Source organism: Harmonia axyridis, chromosome 7 (genome assembly GCF_914767665.1).
Source record: "Harmonia axyridis chromosome 7, icHarAxyr1.1, whole genome shotgun sequence".
NCBI classification, from domain to species: Eukaryota; Metazoa; Arthropoda; class Insecta; order Coleoptera; family Coccinellidae; genus Harmonia; species Harmonia axyridis.
In genome coordinates this window covers 26098374-26118347 of record NC_059507.1, presented here as the reverse complement: position 1 = coordinate 26118347, position 19974 = coordinate 26098374, and the positions used below count along the sequence as shown (strand labels likewise).

General features: G+C 35.3%; 6 protein-coding genes across 6 annotated transcripts; all 6 read left to right on the top strand.

The window, feature by feature from the left end:
• The first annotated feature begins 5673 nt into the window (after nucleotides 1–5673).
• On the top strand, nucleotides 5674–7529 carry LOC123685166 (catenin alpha-like). The gene has a single exon (XM_045624787.1). It carries the CDS (start codon nucleotides 5761–5763, stop codon nucleotides 7498–7500), a length of 1740 nt encoding a protein of 579 aa, XP_045480743.1. The 5' UTR covers nucleotides 5674–5760; the 3' UTR covers nucleotides 7501–7529.
• LOC123685204 (putative cystathionine gamma-lyase 2) lies at nucleotides 7522–8396 on the top strand. The gene has a single exon (XM_045624824.1). The coding sequence runs from the start codon at nucleotides 7657–7659 to the stop codon at nucleotides 8155–8157; it is 501 nt and encodes a 166-aa protein (XP_045480780.1). The 5' UTR covers nucleotides 7522–7656; the 3' UTR covers nucleotides 8158–8396.
• A 940-nt stretch (nucleotides 8397–9336) lies between these two features.
• LOC123685355 (poly(A) RNA polymerase, mitochondrial-like) lies at nucleotides 9337–10110 on the top strand. The gene has a single exon (XM_045625011.1). The coding sequence runs from the start codon at nucleotides 9337–9339 to the stop codon at nucleotides 10108–10110; it is 774 nt and encodes a 257-aa protein (XP_045480967.1).
• Nucleotides 10111–11034: 924 nt separating this feature from the next.
• On the top strand, nucleotides 11035–12686 carry LOC123685168 (protein hunchback-like). Its single transcript, XM_045624789.1, has one exon. It carries the CDS (start codon nucleotides 11050–11052, stop codon nucleotides 12529–12531), a length of 1482 nt encoding a protein of 493 aa, XP_045480745.1. The 5' UTR covers nucleotides 11035–11049; the 3' UTR covers nucleotides 12532–12686.
• Nucleotides 12687–13085: 399 nt separating this feature from the next.
• LOC123685176 (protein mothers against dpp-like) lies at nucleotides 13086–15127 on the top strand. The gene is made up of 2 exons (XM_045624796.1): nucleotides 13086–13455; nucleotides 13633–15127. The coding sequence occupies exon 2, from the start codon at nucleotides 13640–13642 to the stop codon at nucleotides 14747–14749; it is 1110 nt and encodes a 369-aa protein (XP_045480752.1). The 5' UTR covers nucleotides 13086–13455; nucleotides 13633–13639; the 3' UTR covers nucleotides 14750–15127.
• A 3317-nt stretch (nucleotides 15128–18444) lies between these two features.
• On the top strand, nucleotides 18445–19362 carry LOC123685354 (protein mothers against dpp-like). The gene has a single exon (XM_045625010.1). It carries the CDS (start codon nucleotides 18445–18447, stop codon nucleotides 19360–19362), a length of 918 nt encoding a protein of 305 aa, XP_045480966.1.
• Nucleotides 19363–19974: the final 612 nt, after the last annotated feature.

Below are 19974 nucleotides of genomic sequence, written 5' to 3'. Positions count from 1 at the left end.
ACATTCATCTTTGTCATATAGAATTTTTACAAAAAATTCTTTATTGGGTTATATATATACATATAAATTACTTTTTTCTCTTTTTACTTTTTACTCCTCAGATAAATATGTTTTGCCATTGATAGACTCCAACAACCAGTACTCAACTACAAACTGTTTATGAAACGTTTTTAAATAAATCATCTTTATAAGTTGAACCATAATGAAGTAAACTCAAAAGTAGATACTTGAAAAGTTTAACTACTTTTATTTCTGCACTGACATAAGATGGATTTGAAGAAAAAAACTGCGAATATATCTATTTTAGGCAAATTGTCACTTTGTCCTTTCACGAAGCCTTCTTCCATCATAATGGTGACATAAAAACAAAACTCGAGTTAAAACTACACTATACAACTACAAACGGCGCGATAGCCTTGGCGCGGCTAAGTATTTAAACGTAATTTATGGTGTAGCGATCACAGGCAAGTGGCGTGACGTCACAGACGAGTCGGAGACCAAAGACGTTCCGCGGTAAAATACGTAAATTTAAATAATCTATGTGTGAAGATCATTTTGATGTAAGTACCTATCAGTACTAGCTGTCTATTTCTGATAATAAAAATACTAAGGTGTAGGTTGGTTTGAAATGAGTTATTGAGTAAAAATAACTTTGTCCTTTCACGAAGTCTTCTTCCATTATGGTGACATAAAAACAAAACTCCAGTTAAAACTACACTGTACAACTACAAACGGCGCGAGAGCCTTGGCGCGGCTAAGTATTTAAACGTAATTTATGGTGTAGCGATCACAGGCAAGAGCCGTGACGTCACAGACCTAAGACGTTCCGCGCTAAAATACGTAAATTTAAATAATGTATTTCTCAGTCATTTATTGATGGATTTTCGAAATTTTTTCACTGATTTATCAGTTTTGCTCTATATTTTAATTATATCGTGTCAAATATAGTAATATCAACATCACTAAACTAGTCCATTCAACATCATCCCGGCCCGCTGCTGGAGATGACATTAGCTTTCCCCCTACCTTAGGGCAAAAAAAAGTGTTATTTATTTCATGAATTGTATGTACATTACAATATGAAAACAAGTCACAAATTCTTTACAAAAAAAAATATACAATGAACTAATTACACCTATGATATTTGTACATGACAAAAGTCTATAAATTCATTTATAGAATATGGTTCACATTTAATTAATAGTTCGAATAATTCTCTTTTGAAGAGTTTAATTTCTTTAATGGATCTTATTTTTCTAGGTAAATGATTGAACAGTTTCACACTCATATAGTAATTATTACGCTCTGTACTCGTAAGTCTGTGAATAGGTAATAGGTATTCAATCATTCTCCTGGTAGGATTCACATTTTTACAATCTTGAAAGTAGGAATTGTTCTTGAACAAAAATATCAAGAGTTCATAGATATATAAACCAGGGGCAGTCAGTATATTATGTCTTCTAAATATTCCAATATCTACATGATTCCCTGTATTTCATATTAAACATTATTCTTATAGCTAGCTTCTGAGTGATGAACACACGTTCAGCCTGAGTGCTTCCCCCCCAGAAAATAATTCCGTATGACATAATTGATTGAAAGTTTGCAAAATACACAATCCTCAAGGTGTCTACATCTACTCTATTTCTAATAGCTCTCAATGTGTATATGATTGTATGGAGTCTTTTCGTTACTGATTCACAATGCAACCCCCAACCAAGATTGTTCTCAATAAATACACCTAATAATTTAGTGGAAGGTCTTATTTGAACTATTCCATTATCAAAATTAATAGCCTCTGGAAATGTTAGTGGTACGGCCTTTGGTCAATTATTGAGAACAATTTGTACTTACAAAGGCCTATATGGTATATATGCTATTTTGAGTGGACTGTAAAATAAAAAAGTTTAATTTAACTTACTACTAAGTTTTTTGGGGGTCAAGCTAGTTCCAGGTGCGTTATTTCCAAATTCACCTTTCGAGTTTTTTAAATTTTACCGAAAGAATTTTCTTATCAACCGGCTTAGGTATTAATTCCCACGTTTTTGAATCATTCAATGCACTAAACTCTTTTATCATTGCATCCTTCCAATTTTGTGAATCTACAGAATTTATAGCCTCATCGAAAGATTTAGGAGCATCTAAATCTGCTAAATTTACAGAAATAATAAAATCATCATATTTATTCGGAAGTCATCTTTTCCTGACAGGTCGATCAATTGTACTTCCTTCATTATTGTCTTTTTCGATTTCATTATCATCATTTTCCTCATCATCACTTATTTGAATAAAATCAGTACCGGGCTCTACAACTTGAACATTTCTAGCTAATTCAATTTTACCGTTTATCAAGACTCTGTAACCTAAATCAGTATACCCAATCAAAATTCCTTCAACTGCTTTGTCGTCAGATGTTTTTCTTTTTTCGTCAGGAATTCTCACATACCATAAATTTTCAAATTTTTTGCACTTGGTTTTCTACCGAAAAAGATTTCAAAAGGGGTTTTCGATTCGAAAGTAGAACTATTTCTCAACCTATTACCTACAAAACATGCGGCCAAGACAAATTCTGGCCAATATTTGCGGTCTAATTTAGATTCTTTTCTGAGACATCTTACTCTGTCCATTATTGTCCTGTTATATCTCTCTGCAACTCCATTCAACTGGTTATATGCAATGCAAGGAAAAATTCGAAAACCTTCATTTTTAGCCAAATTATAAAACTCTTTATTCAAAAATTCTTTTCCGTTATCGCATCTAAATTCACATAAAGGACCTTCAGCATAGTTTTTAAGAATATTGAAATATTCAACAAATTTATCGTATACTTCAGACTTGTTCTCAATTGGATAGGCTCTTGCAATTCTCGAGTAATCTTCAATAAAAGTAACGAAATACTTTTCTCCATTAAACCCATCTACATCCAAATACTTCACATCAGAATGCACTATTTCACCGCAGTATCTAGCTCTTCTACGTTCAGAAGCATATTCCTTGTTTGACATCTTACTTTCTAGGCAAATTTTACAGCTTATGAAATTATTATCTAAATGGTCTGGCAAATCATCTAAATACTTATCACGACACATTATATTCAGATCTTTAAAGTTAACATGACCCAAGATACGATGGAATCTTTCCTTGGTTGACATATTCTTAGCAATATGATTTGCAGAAATAGCATCAGCACCTTTTAAAACTTCACACGTTATAGAGAATAATTTCTTATTTTGTTTCGAATGGAAAAGGAACTCATTTTTTTCATTATAAATCTCCGCATATTTACCGCTAAAGATTACTGTCTTGTTTGTCGACATAATGGAACTAACACTTAGTAAATTTCTTCCGATTTCAGGAACATAATAAACATTTTTTATATCAACAGTTATGTTTTTATCTCCAGATCTGAATCTACACACTATGTTCCCTATCTTTGTTGCTTTTATGACATCTGAATTTCCTAGCTTAACCTCAGTTTTTGTCTTAAGATCTACAGAACTATAAAAATATTCATCAGTTTTCGTAATATGATCAGTACATCCGCTATCAATTAACCATTCCATGACATTTGTGTTCTTACCTTGCTCCAAATCAAAAGAATTTACATCAACATGAAAAAGTTCCAAGTTTCCTTCGTCTTCCTGCATATTCTGAACCTCCGAATTGCCAGCAAATCTTCTACCATAATTACCACGACCTTTATTGTAGTTGTTTCTTCCCCCTGCTTGATAAAATCCTCGATATCCTTGACCATTGTAGCTTCCTCGACTATTCTGACTATGACCACGTCCATTTTGATAGCAATTTTGCTTCATGTGTCCAACCTTTCCACAGTTCCAGCAAGTTTTTGGATTTTCATTCGTCTTGTGCCAGTTTCTTCCTTTTGTCAATTTCGTGTTGAAGGCTTGCGATTTCAATTCCTTATCTTCAGTAGTAGACTCAGTCTCTTGAATGCCAGATAATTCGTTCCAACTCATTAGTTTCTCTCTTATGTATTCAGTTGTACGATTTTGTTCAGCTAGAGAATCAAGGTCATCCACCAAGTGACGGCAGTCCTTTGGTAATGCCATTATAAGAAAGCTCAATTTTCTTTTTCTAGAAATATCACCACCAGCTAATCTTAGTTCATTGATTTTCTTATCGAAGTCTTCAAAGAATTTTTCTGTTTGTGATTTGGAGGCATTTTCATTCAATTTCATCAAGTTCAACTGACGTTCTATTAGTAATTGCTTTGATTCGCTTTTCTTTAGATAGATAGAGTCCAATTTATCCAAAATTTGTTTCGGTGTTTCTAAGTCAGCCATAGTGGCAGCATTTAATGCTAACGAAAGAAAGTACATCACCTTATTTTCTTGTTCCTCCCAATCTGCCTCTTTTATTACTTCTGGACGTATTTCATATTGGACAACAGGCAAGCACTTCTTGAAACGAAGCAGGAACATGAATTTGTTTCTCCAATCTTCATAAGTGATATTTTTGTCGAACGGTATAACTGTAGTATTTTCTCTGGCCATTTTACTTGCTTTACTTCCTTACTTACTGCGATACTTGATTAACCACGCTCTGCTACCATAAACAGTTTTCAATTACTTTAAAATATATTTATTCAGTTCTCCAACAATGCTCCAACATAAAACGTGTTATTCACCCATTATATTCAACAACAACAACTACTCAAGTGACGCGGTTTTTTATACACTTTTATATTTCTAGAACATTCCATAATACAGTATTCTTTATAGTGTCTAGCGCCCTCTTTGAGTGAGTGGAAAATTGTATCCTATTACAGATTACTTTAACAATAATTGTCACTTTGACAATCTACAATCTATTAACTTTCAAGACAACGGCTTCTATTTTATATTTCTTCACAGCATTAACATTAGAGCCACGAATGACTATTTGAATTTTTTGAAATTTTTTTTTATTTAAAGTGAAAAGTGTTTCTATCGTGCAAAAAATGCTATAAGTATCTCGAACGTCAAGGACTACCAATCTCAGACAATTATCGGATATCGGTCAAATGTACTTATCGTTGTCGACACTTCATATACTTTAAATACTTATTATTATTAAATATACTCATTATTATAATATATCATAAGATAATATATTTCTTACTTTTCTCTATTATTTATTATTCAATTTGGAGTATTCATTGATTTTAATGAAATTGATTTATGAGGTCTAGAGTATCCAACCAGTATTGCGAATTAAATTTCTTAATATTCCCATTATCTTGTTTTATACCTAAATCATAGCGATTTCAGGAGCTCAATATAGTGTACCCACATGTTTGATACTGTGGAATACTCCAAAAAAACGTTGGTAAAACAAAATATAAAATAAACTAAAGCCAAAAAGGAGTGGCAAACTGGCAGATGAAGCCTTCTCATAAACTTTGGGCTAATACGAGAACTTCAACGCCTCTGATTCCTTTTTGTAAGTAGAAAAATTTGCGAACTGTTAAACAGAAGCTCTTTGCCTCACCAGCGTTTTATAGCCTTCCCTGAACGTCTTGACAATACTGATGTATTGAGGTCAGAATATCTTGATCAATTTGTTTCTTTAAATTGATAATGATGAGAGAAAACAGAAATAGATTATATCACAGATATGTCAGTCTACGCATATTAGCTAACAAGCTAACCCTCAACCGCATAGTAAAATTAACCTCTCGTTGAGCTTGAGCTTGTGCATATTGTTAACAAATTCAATATTTTGCAGCGAAATTATTCCAGGAACCAATTCATTCTCAATATGTCCGGAGATCATTTCTTACCCATCCAAGAAGATTTTTCAACCATTGCTATTCATGAAGCTCAAGAGCCAGAACAATGGTCTTGTATGGAAGTTGTTACCCCAATTTCAACATCTACAACATATAAACAAAGAGGACCCGCTGATTTCAAGAAATATGAATACAGTAGAAGTGGAAATCCTACCAGAGAAGTTCTGGAAAAGGTTATAGCTAAACTAGAAGATGCTAAATATGGATATTGTTTCAGTTCAGGTTTGGGAGCCAACACCACTCTTCTAGGACTATTGAAATGTGGAGATCATATTCTCTGCATCAATGATGTTTATGGAGGCACCAACAGATTATTCTCTAAAGTTGCTAGTAGGTTTGGAATAGAAACTAGTTTTTCGGAAATAGAGGCTGAAAGTTTTGAGAAAAATATGAGGCCAAATACTAAAATGATATGGATTGAAACCCCTACTAATCCCACTCTTCAGGTATGTGATATTGCCAAAGTTGCTGAGATTTCAAAAAAGCATAATGTGATCCTCGTTGTTGATAATACCTTTTTGACGCCATATTTTGAAAAACCTTTAACGTTAGGAGCAGATGTTGTGGTACATTCACTAACTAAATATATGAATGGCCATTCTGATGTTGTCATGGGTGCATGTATGACAAATAATGAGGCATTATCCAAAGAAATTAAGTTTTTGCAAAATGCTATGGGTATAGAGGCTGTAAAAGTGCTGAATGAGCAAGTGATGCCGAAGTTCACTCAAAGAGTTCAAGTAGCCGTTCAAGCTTTGTCCAGCTATCCGCCAAAAGAGGTGGATGAAAATGATTTTATAGATGCTTCAAGACTTGTTTATGACGGAGTACGAGAGATACGAAGAGCAGTTCTGATGAATAGGGCTGATGAGGATTTGGATCCTGAAGATGTTGAACTGGATGAAAATTACACATTGGAAACTAGAAGTAAATCAAGTGCTCATACAGGAGAACACGGTGTTGATGAATATCCGGATATTAGTGGAATAACAACAGCCAGAGAGGCAATGGGCAAAATGCCTGATGAAGATAAAAGGAAAATTTTGCAACAGGTGGAATTCTTCAGGAGTGAAAAATTGAAGTTTGACAAAGAGGTAGCAAAGTGGGACGATGCTGGCAATGACATAATCGTGTTGGCCAAACATATGTGCATGATAATGATGGAGATGACTGATTTTACTCGTGGACGTGGACCCTTGAAGACAACTATGGACGTAATTAATGCTGCTAAAAAAATTTCTGAAGCCGGAACAAAGTTGGACAAACTGACTCGACAAATAGCAGAGCAATGTCCCGAAAGTTCCACCAAGAAGGACTTGCTGGCTTATCTACAAAGAATTGCACTATACTGTCACCAAATGAATATAACATCGAAAGTGAAGGCAGATGTTCAAAATATTTCTGGTGAGCTCATCGTTTCAGGCTTGGATAGTGCAACTTCATTAATTCAAGCAGCCAAAAATTTGATGAATGCAGTTGTATTGACTGTTAAGGCCTCTTACGTGGCATCAACGAAATACCCAAGACAAACTGGAACTGTGGCGTCTCCGATTGTGGTTTGGAAGATGAAAGCACCGGAGAAAAAACCTTTGGTAAGACCAGAAAAACCAGAAGAAGTTCGAGCCAAGGTGAGAAAAGGCTCACAGAAGAAGGTTCAAAACCCTATTCATGCACTGTCAGAGTTTCAGAGTGCAACTGAATCGATATAATTTCCCATGATGAAAATATTCTCGAGAGTAGAAATTTAAAGTAATCATTGATTTTATCAAAATAGTGTGATTATTTAATTAATTTTTTTATATTTGAGCAGATATCATTAATATTATTATGTGAAAATGAGCCTTTACTATATGGCAATAATTTAAATGGGACATTTACCCCTAATTATATATAACAAGTTATTTATAGTACCATCACCATTCGATTGCTCTCAAGTGCTCAGAAGTTTGAAAACTCTTGCACTCAGAATGAAACAACATTCAGAAAGTTCTCTCCAGATTGCAAAGTACCTTGAAAGCCACCCAAAAGTTGAAGGTGTAATACACCCAGGTTTGCCAAACCACCCGCATTATGAGCTAACCAAAAGAAAAACAAGTGGTGATAGTGGAATATTTTCCATTTACATTAAGGGCAATTTGGATTCTTCGAAGAAAATTTTGCAATCGTTGAAAAAGTTCACACTTGCTGAAAGTTTAGGAGGTTATGAAAGTTTGGCCGAGTTACCCAGTGTTATGACTCATGCCTCAGTTCCACCAGAGCAGAGAGAAAAGTTGAGAATAACTGATAACTTAATTAGGCTTTCAGTTGGTTTGGAGGATGTGAAAAGTCTAATTTTGGATTTAGAGCAAGCGTTGAAGGCTATTTGAATGGAAATAATCATAACTCAAGTGTCAATATCTGCCAATCTGCTGTGTTGATATAAATCTTATTTCAAGTATGATTCTTTTATAAAGCTTTTTCTTTGAACTTGCTCAGGGTTTTGTACCTCATTCTTTTTTAGAATTTTACAAATATTGTTTATTTGTATAAAATGTAAATAATTATAATTTGTAATATATAATAAATGTTATAGTTTATAATAGGATATAAATTGAAAAAATAAATAATATTTTATGAATGTTTTATTTTTAAACCTAATTTTATATGATTCTAGTGAACATTTATATTTCAACCAATTTTTCCAACTTTATCATATATTAAATGTAGTTGTATAAAGAATACTTCTATAAAATACAGAATAAATATTTTTAATTGCATAAATTAGGAAATCAGAATTCTTTATTTGGACTGAAATATGATAAAGAAAGAATTCTATTTTAACTTCTATTGATATAAATTATACTCAGATGTTTGTATAAACATCAAAACTCTATTTTTTTGAAAAAATTGGCGAGGGCAGGAAAAAAAATTCTTGAATTAGGTACAATCAAAAAATCGTTTCAGTGAAAATTAGAAAAATTGGAATAAAGAATTTCTTTCTTGATTTGAGACCGATGTATTATAAAGGTGTACCAAGAAGTTTTAACTTCAGATATGTATTAGGCAAAACCTCGTACGAAAATTACATGAAAACCAATTTGAACAACCCATTTTCCAGTACAGCATATAGTTTCTGTAGTTTTGAGCACAGAACAAAATAGTAATTTACGTAACAAGTCCGGAAAATAGGGTTTTTTTGGACGAATAGACAAAATTCCAGGACGAGCGTAAGCAAGTCCTGGAAGTCTGTGAGTCCAAAAAAACCATTTTCGGGCGTGTTGCGTACAATATTTTTTCGGCAACCATGTAAAATAACACTATCGCTGCTGCTGCTGAAATTATTCTTTCAAGCGCAACTTCAAAGTCCCATAACTTTTTCATTTCTAGAAATATTTCAATGATTCTTCCACATTTTTGTTTCATTCACTTAAATTTTTACAATTAATCCTTAACAAAAAAATTAAAACTAGTCCATTGTGTGCATATTAAACATTTCTTATCAAAATATTATACATGCTTATTTTTCAGATCGACTCGTAGAAGACCAACTGAGAAATGTGGAATTAATGGAAAAATTGAGTTATATTCCAGACATTGAGGATCAGATAGAACAAGTGGTTAAAACTATATCTCCTGATGAGCAATCTATGCAAACGATTTACAACTTGATTGAGAAAGATTTGGCCAGTGTTTTGTCAGAAGTATTCGTCGATAGTTTTACCATTCGCCCTACGGGATCACGAGTTTCTGGTTTACAGTTAAACTCTAGCGATTTGGACATGAATATCTATTTCGAAAAAAGACCATGTAAGGCAAGAAAATGTACGTATAGGGTTGCTGCAGCTTTGTCGGAGAGTGTATTATTCGATAATGTGGTGAACTTGAGCCAACCCAGAATACCCATTGTCAAGTGCGTACATAAAGAAACAGGGTTGAAGTGTGATATGAATTTCAGCTTTTTGAGTGGAGTTGAAAATGACCAGTTGATAAAAAATTATTTATCAGTAGACAACAAGTTGAGATCCGTGATGCTAGTGATAAAATACTGGGCTCAACTACACGAATTGACTTGTAAAGAGCGAGGTTTTTCCAAGTATTCTTTGACGATGATGTTCATTTTCTACCTTCAGCACGAACATTCCTTCCCCAGTGTTTATGAATTACAAGAAAATACAGTTCCCACAAACCCTACTATTATATGGAACATGAACTTTGCACACATAGAGGAAACATCTGATAAAATAAAAGAAATACACTCAAAATCAATGTTCAGCCTTCTTTTCGGTTTCTTTAGTTATTATGAGGACTTCCTGTACGATTGGTCGTTGGTATCAAGATAAAAATAATGTTGCCTCACGATGCCACAGGCAAAATTGGACCTAAAAACCCTCTGCCTTACAAAATTGTAATAAATGAGCCCAAAGAAGAGCCTCTTCCAGAGTCCCCCAGAACAGAGTTAAAAACGAATAGTGATGACCCGAAAGAACCTTCTCCTAAAGAAGAATGATCATTCAATAAAAGGACTCTGTACATAAGATTCATATGTCATTTGTCCTTATTTTGGAAAACCAATTTTCCAAGTCTTTTTAGAGGATCATAATCTTTGCCAGAAACGTTTCCACCGCCATACTAGACAATTGAAAGAGTTGAAACAGTTTACTACCAAACGCCCAATTTGCGTTCAAGATCCACTAGAACTTGGTCGTAACGTAACATCGGTTGATGAACTCAATCTATCCCGCTTCGTTATGCAATGCTCTACTGCCAGAGAAATTTTGCGCGATGGCGGAAACTTCATGATGATCGATTTATTGTCACCTATACAAGAGTTGAAGGAGTACTTCGATGTATATTTATACATGACAACTAGCAGTGTTCAACACCACAATCAACTTCTCGAGGCAAAAGACGCCTTGGTATCAACCTTCGATCTAAGGGATATCTGGTTCACACGAACAATAAACTTCTGTACCTTGGTTTTCCAGAGAATTCTTGGATTGAAAATAGAGTCGGAAGGACATTTCAGAAATAATCACTCCTACACAGTTTCTTCGAAGCGTCAACCATGGCGGAGTGAAGATGTTGAACTGGAGATAATCGAAGAGAAATTGAAAGTGTGCACAATTGATTCGGAAGAAGATCTATGGAACAATTCATGCGTTGAGTCTTGCAGTTCTTGTTCTGATGAACCTGAGTTTAGATGTTCTGTTATGATCACTTCCAATACAACATTGTCTTGAGTAGAAGTGGAGTTCTTTCGGAATGGCTGTGATAAAGATATGTTTTCTATATCCCACTATAGCGAATATCAATCAACCCCCTATCGGAATCAAAACTCACGATGTGTATCGCCATTTGATCCATCAACATCACCAACCTATCCCTCGCCAATCAAAGAAGAAATCCTCTCCGAAGATGAGAAACCAGATATTTCGACCTCCGATCTATCCAGCGACAGCAGTGCCCTCAAGTGCCTAGAGAAATCAGTTGAGAACAGCCTGAACATATCTGCTCCTGGATCTCCAACACAGAATACCAGCTCAGATGCTGCAAACGAAGACTGCACGCAAACTGAAGATTACAGTGTGCCCAGCTTGAACTCCCATGGAAGAATCAAGACAGTGAAATGCAAACATTGCCAAGCCGTGTTCAATACCAAGCTTGAATTCTGGAACCACCAAAGAGATCATATCAAGCCGGATAGGGTCTTAGAATGCGATAAATGCCCTTTTGTGACAGAATACAAGCACCACATGGAGTACCACCTGAGGAACCATGGTGGCGAGAAACCTTACAAGTGCAAAAAATGTGATTATAGATGCGTGAATAAATCGATGCTGAATTCTCACATGAGGTCTCATTCCAATATATACCAGTATAGGTGTTCAAATTGTCACTACTCCTCCAAGTACTGCCATTCGCTCAAGATTCACCTTAGGAAATACCGTCACCAGCCAGCGATGGTTCTGAACCCAGATGGCACTCCTAATCCGTTACCCATCATTGATGTATACGGCACTAGGAGAGGTCCTAAAGTGAAGAACAACGACGGGAACGTACCGGTACCTTCTCCAAGAAAATCGAGGATTGAAAATACTCAGTCTCAAATGCCTCAACAGTCTCAAATGCCCCAACAGTCTCAAATGCCCCAACAGTCCCAAATGCCACCTGCTAATCCTGCAATGCAAGGGATGATGCCTTTTCCAATGCTACCCCAAGATCCCGATCTTCAATTCAAATGGATGTTGCAACAAGCCTTCATCATGCAATCAATTCAAAACATGGTAAATTTGGGTTATCCAAATCCTCTGGCTTCACTACCATCCAGCACGCAACAAGAGCAGGAGAAGAGAGAGGAAAATTCCGCCCTGGATTTATCCAGACCCTCTAACCCAGATAATTTCGGAAGCACTAACCTCAAATTGGATACTCCTTCTACTTCAGATGATGAAGAAGACGAAGAAGAGAACTTGAAACTTCTTTACAACGTTCAGGTGGAACATAATGTAGATGAATCTCCAATCGAGCAGCAAAAACCTCCAACACCGCCAACACCTCCAGTAATCGAACCTTCTACAGCAGCAGCTGCAGGAGAACCATGGCGATGCCCTCACTGTAGCATTACTTTCGATTGTGTCGCTCTCTTCACTATACACATGAGGTTCCATAACTATTTGGATCCGTTTACTTGCAACTCCTGTGGTGAACGATGTGGAAATAAAATCGATTTCACAGTGCACATATTTTCAAGACCACATTAGATATTACTAGTCCTCTACAGATAGATTTCTTGTTTGTGGCCTGCTACCAGGCAAAATTCACCAACTGAAGATTCTGCAGGAATTGTCTTAATTTGAGCGTGGAAAATATCAGAATGAATTTGTTGGTGATTGTAAATAGAATGTTTTTGTGTATATTTTGTGCGTTGGTATCAAGATAAAAATAATGTTGCCTCACGATGCCACAGGCAAAATTGGACCTAAAAACCCTCTGCCTTACAAAATTGTAATAAATGAGCCCAAAGAAGAGCCTCTTCCAGAGTCCCCCAGAACAGAGTTAAAAACGAATAGTGATGACCCGAAAGAACCTTCTCCTAAAGAAGAATGATCATTCAATAAAAGGACTCTGTACATAAGATTCATATGTCATTTGTCCTTATTTTAGAAAACCAATTTTCCAAGTCTTTTTAGAGGATCATAATCTTTGCCAGAAACGTTTCCACCGCCATACTAGACAATTGAAAGAGTTGAAACAGTTTACTACCAAACGCCCAATTTGCGTTCAAGATCCACTAGAACTTGGTCGTACCGTAACATCGGTTGATGAACTCAATCTATCCCGCTTCGTTATGCAATGCTCTACTGCCAGAGAAATTTTGCGCGATGGCGGAAACTTCATGATGATCGATTTATTGTCACCTATACAAGAGTTGAAGGAGTACTTCGATGTATATTTATACATGACAACTAGCAGTGTTCAACACCACAATCAACTTCTCAAGGCAAAAGACGCCTTAGTATCAACCTTCGATCTAAGGGATATCTGGTTCACACCCTTGCTGCATATTTAGATCGTTTCTCCGTGAAGAACGCACACAAGGGAACTTAGCAGTTTTAGATACAAGATGACCGAGCCGTTTGATGAAAAAGACCTGGAAATCCTAGAGCAGATCAAGAATACTTCAGGTAAAACATTCAGTACTTTGTATTGTAAATGATTTTGTATATTCCTCTAAACAGGAAGCAAGCACTTGAAATCTTATTTGAACTAGCATGTTGATAGATACCACAACTCGCCAGTATTTGAATAGATACTTTTTTTGATGAAAAGAATTATTGTATAATAATATATTTCTCTTTCAGGGTTAATATGGACATAGAGGAAGGAGAGTCTTCTAGCAGTGGTCCATTATCAACCCTAAACAGCCTGTTTTCATTCACAAGTCCTGCAGTCAAGAAACTCCTTGGCTGGAAACAGGGAGATGAAGAGGAAAAATGGGCTGAAAAGGCAGTTGATAGTTTAGTGAAAAAACTAAAAAAAAAAAAAGGTGCAATTGAGGAATTAGAACGTGCCTTATCATGTCCTGGAACACCAAGTAAATGTGTCACAATTCCCAGAAGTTTGGATGGAAGACTCCAAGTTTCCCATCGTAAAGGATTACCCCACGTTATTTATTGTAAAGTGTGGAGATGGCCCGATCTGCAAAGTCACCATGAGTTAAAGCCATTGGAACATTGTCAATATCCATTCTCTGCCAAACACAAGGAAGTCTGCATCAATCCTTATCATTATAAGAGAGTGGAAAGCCCAGTTTTACCGCCTGTTTTGGTTCCAAGACACAATGACTTTGTACCCGGTCATTCATTACTTCCATTCCAACAACTTGTTGAGCCGAATATGCCCCAAAACGTGAGCTATTCTCAAAATGGTTTCAATTCCAATCAAATGAGCCCTAGTTCGCCGTTGTCTAATGTGTCATCACCCGGAAGTGTTTCATCTAATCCCCAATCACCATATGCCAATCTTGCAGAAACCCCTCCTCCTGCTTATAGTCCTACAGATGAAAATAATGTAAATCCAAACAACAATCAGAATCCTGAACAAAGTTTAGCCAATGATGTCCAACCAGTGGCTTATCAAGAACAACCATTCTGGGCCTCCATAGCTTACTACGAGTTGAATAGTCGGGTAGGTGAGGTATTCCATTGTCATTCCACCTCAGTTATAGTGGATGGATTCACAAACCCTAGCAACAATTCCGACAGATTCTGTCTTGGCCAGTTGAGCAACGTTAATCGTAACTCTACTATTGAGAACACTAGGCGACATATAGGCAAAGGGGTGCATCTGTACTATGTGAATGGTGAAGTTTATGCGGAGTGTCTTTCTGATTCTCCGATATTTGTGCAATCAAGAAATTGCAACCATCACCACAATTTCCATCCATCTACTGTCTGCAAAATACCGGCTTGGTCGTAACGTAACATCGGTTGATGAACTCAATCTATCCCGCTTCGTTATGCAATGCTCTACTGCCAGAGAAATTTTGCGCGATGGCGGAAACTTCATGATGATCGATTTATTGTCACCTATACAAGAGTTGAAGGAGTACTTCGATGTATATTTATACATGACAACTAGCAGTGTTCAACACCACAATCAACTTCTCAAGGCAAAAGACGCCTTAGTATCAACCTTCGATCTAAGGGATATCTGGTTCACACCCTTGCTGCATATTTAGATCGTTTCTCCGTGAAGAACGCACACAAGGGAACTTAGCAGTTTTAGATACAAGATGACCGAGCCGTTTGATGAAAAAGACCTGGAAATCCTAGAGCAGATCAAGAATACTTCAGGTAAAACATTCAGTACTTTGTATTGTAAATGATTTTGCATATTAAGATATTTAGATTGTAGAATTTGTAGTACATTTTTCTATTAGTTCAACATTGTATTGTATATTTTAAATTGACACATTATTTTATTTTTCTTTCTTTTATTTCACTCACCAACAAATCGACATTAACGCGGTTGCTGAAAGGTTGATCGAACAAATACGTCAAACCTAGTGTCAACTTCAAAATGTCATGTCATGTTATGCGCAACGTATGATATTGCTTAGCGAATATCATTTGACAGTTGACATTAAATTTGACAACTAGGTATGATAATGCTGAGCGAATCTCATTTGACAGTTGACATTAAATTTGACAACTAATAAGTTCGCGCTGATCATCGCTTCAGAAACCAGGCGTTAGTGTAGTGTTCACATAACATTTTTAATCGTTTTCAATTGTCGTTGAATTTATTTTTTGCACGATAGAACGACTTTTATTAGTAACCCCGTTTGTTACTAGATCGGGAGTGAAAGTCTTGTATCTACCCTCTTTACGAAGTTTTGATTTCTCGGGAATAACTGCAGAACAGCAAAATTCCCAGGCTTTTTGAATTTATTTTTCTACAGAAGATTTGTTATCGCTAATTTTTGTATTATGAGTGAATTCAGTTAATTATAATTGTCACTTTGACAATCTACAATCTATTAACTTTCAAGACAACGGCTTCTATTTTATATTTCTTCACAGCATTAACATTAGAGCCACGAATGACTATTTGAATTTTTTGAAAATTTTTTTTATTTAAAGTGAAAAGTGTTTCTATCGTGCAAAAAATGCTATAAGTATCTCGAACGTCAAGGACTACCAATCTCAGACAATTATCGGATATCGGTCAAATGTACTTATCGTTGTCGACACTTCATATACTTTAAATACTTATTATTATTATTAAATATACTCATTATTATAATATATCATAAGATAATATATTTCTTACTTTTCTCTATTATTTATTATTCAATTTGGAGTATTCATTGATTTTAATGAAATTGATTTATGAGGTCTAGAGTATCCAACCAGTATTGCGAATTAAATTTCTTAATATTCCCATTATCTTGTTTTATACCTAAATCATAGCGATTTCAGGAGCTCAATATAGTGTACCCACATGTTTGATACTGTGGAATACTCCAAAAAAACGTTGGTTAAACAAAATATAAGATAAACTAAAGCCAAAAAGGAGTGGCAAACTGGCAGATGAAGCCTTCTCATAAACTTTGGGCTAATACGAGAACTTCAACGCCTCTGATTCCTTTTTGTAAGTAGAAAAATTTGCTATCTGGACAGCTGTCACTTTTGAAGCTGTCATTTTTGACATTTGACAAGTAAAAACTACTTACTAAAAATGGAACGATAGACGTTTCAACAGCGCATTAAAATTGTTAAAATTTATAACAAAAATGGTGAAAATTTTGCAGTTACAATCTTCAAAAATAAAGCACTTTCAGAGCCTGAAAAAATTTGAGCTGTTGGAATAAGTTAGTGATGTGAAGAATCTAAACCGTGTGCGCCATTCAAAAACTACTGAAAATATTTTTGCTATAGCCCGTAATGTCAACGAAAACCCAGGTTTGCCGATTCCTCGTCCATCGTGGGAATTTGGCATTCCACAAACGAAATGGGAAGATAGTAATGTGGATAACGTCGACGTTTATTTTCAACAATACGGCGCTACGTGCCATACAAGCAACGAAACAATCGCAATTTTGCAAAAAAACTTTTTTGACCGTGTTATTTCTCGGAAAAAGGTGATCGCAACTGGCCTCCAAGATCTTGTGATTTAACACCTTTAGACTTTTTTCTTTGAGGCCACGTGAAAGACAATGTCTATGCCAATGCTCCACAATCGTAGAGATTGTATCACTGGGAGATTAAACAAAAATGTTATAAATTTTTTTTATCTCTTATTCTATTCTTTCGATTTCATTGCAATTATGTGTGTCAATATTTTGCTGGATAGAGATTCATCTTCATGGGCCTCTGCAATGGTTGGATTTGACTTTTGACGCAGATGGGTGCTCCTCGCAATGCAATCAATTCAGTATTATAATTCAGTAAGTGAACAAACATTCTGATTTCTTCAAAATCGAATCGAGTCGTATTTAGTGATTCCTGTCTAAGCACCAAATTTTATTTTCAGACAAATAAACGTCTTTTTTTTGTACATGATAATTTTTAATGTTTTTCATTATTGCTGTATCAAATATCGAATTTGAGTTATTGCATACATTTTGTTGCTTAATTTTTAAGATCTACAAAATCATGAAGTTGATAATATTTATCAAACATGGAAACATTTTTACCAAAAAATAATAATTTTTTTAATCATTGTTTTCAAAAATAAAATAAATTGTTCACTTTTTACCCTGGTTTTTTCTTCTGAATGTGCAATATTACCTATGAGTCACAATAAGGAGTTTGTGATTTAAAAATTGGAATTCCAAAATATAAAATTTTGTGATCTCTTATTTATTCTATTCTTTCGATTTCATTGAAATTATGAGTGTCAATAAAGTTAATCGATAAAGTAAGTTATACATAATTTCAGCTCTGCAGCTTTCACATCACAAAAAAAAGCAAGTTTTTATGATACGATAATCGTCTAAACCACACTATAGCTTTCAGAAAACGAACTTATTTTGTATCGAATTTTTTCGTGAAAAACAAGAATATACAGGAAGAACAGAATTTTCATGGTGTTTCGAATTTCTAGCAAAAGGATGCAATATTTATTTTTCAATCAATTCTTTATCAACAGGTTCCTACATATTTCTATTGATTTTAGATTTATTCAAAATTGTATTGTTTTTTCTAGAATTTTAGGGGTAATAGGAGAAGAATGAATACTGAGTAGTACTGAAGTACTATGTGAGAAGGACAGAGAAAATGTAAATGGATGCTTTTTGACAAAGAAGTATTGATATTTGGAATAATAATTGGATTATAGGAAATAAATATGAATCACTGCTATAATAGAAAAGATTTGAAAAAAATTAATTTATTGGGTCTTAGCAAAGACAAGAATGTCGTCCATAGTGACCCGATCTATCACCCCTTGTTTTTCTTTAATTCTAAAATAAGAAAACCATAGCGTATAGCAAGCAGTAAAATAGCGGATGCTATTTCGAGAAATTGAAAATCGATACGTTCTAAGAAGTATTTAGGTACCCAAATACCTATTACCCATTCTGAATTAATTTCATGAGTTTCATTTAGAAGTTTCCCATAATATATTTTCCTTACAAAAATATCAAAATTGCTAAACTTTGTTCATTTATGGTATGCAACAAACCATACACCAAGGAAGTAAGTAAATGTGTCACAATTCCCAGAAGTTTGGATGGAAGACTCCAAGTTTCCCATCGTAAAGGATTACCCCACGTTATTTATTGTAAAGTGTGGAGATGGCCCGATCTGCAAAGTCACCATGAGTTAAAGCCATTGGAACATTGTCAATATCCATTCTCTGCCAAACACAAGGAAGTCTGCATCAATCCTTATCATTATAAGAGAGTGGAAAGCCCAGTTTTACCGCCTGTTTTGGTTCCAAGACATAATGACTTTGTACCCGGTCATTCATTACTTCCATTCCAACAACTTGTTGAGCCGAATATGCCCCAAAACGTGAGCTATTCTCAAAATGGTTTCAATTCCAATCAAATGAGCCCTAGTTCGCCGTTGTCTAATGTGTCATCACCCGGAAGTGTTTCATCTAATCCCCAATCACCATATGCCAATCTTGCAGAAACCCCTCCTCCTGCTTATAGTCCTACAGATGAAAATAATGTAAATCCAAACAACAATCAGAATCCTGAACAAAGTTTAGCCAATGATGTCCAACCAGTGGCTTATCAAGAACAACCATTCTGGGCCTCCATAGCTTACTACGAGTTGAATAGTCGGGTAGGTGAGGTATTCCATTGTCATTCCACCTCAGTTATAGTGGATGGATTCACAAACCCTAGCAACAATTCCGACAGATTCTGTCTTGGCCAGTTGAGCAACGTTAATCGTAACTCTACTATTGAGAACACTAGGCGACATATAGGCAAAGGGGTGCATCTGTACTATGTGAATGGTGAAGTTTATGCGGAGTGTCTTTCTGATTCTCCGATATTTGTGCAATCAAGAAATTGCAACCATCACCACAATTTCCATCCATCTACTGTCTGCAAAATACCGGCTTGGTCGTAACGTAACATCGGTTGATGAACTCAATCTATCCCGCTTCGTTATGCAATGCTCTACTGCCAGAGAAATTTTGCGCGATGGCGGAAACTTCATGATGATCGATTTATTGTCACCTATACAAGAGTTGAAGGAGTACTTCGATGTATATTTATACATGACAACTAGCAGTGTTCAACACCACAATCAACTTCTCAAGGCAAAAGACGCCTTAGTATCAACCTTCGATCTAAGGGATATCTGGTTCACACCCTTGCTGCATATTTAGATCGTTTCTCCGTGAAGAACGCACACAAGGGAACTTAGCAGTTTTAGATACAAGATGACCGAGCCGTTTGATGAAAAAGACCTGGAAATCCTAGAGCAGATCAAGAATACTTCAGGTAAAACATTCAGTACTTTGTATTGTAAATGATTTTGTATATTAAGATATTTAGATTGTAGGATTTGTAGTACATTTTTCTATTAGTTCAACATTGTATTGTATATTTTAAATTGACACATTATTTTATTTTTCTTTCTTTTATTTCACTCACCAACAAATCGACATTAACGCGGTTGCTGAAAGGTTGATCGAACAAATACGTCAAACCTAGTGTCAACTTCAAAATGTCATGT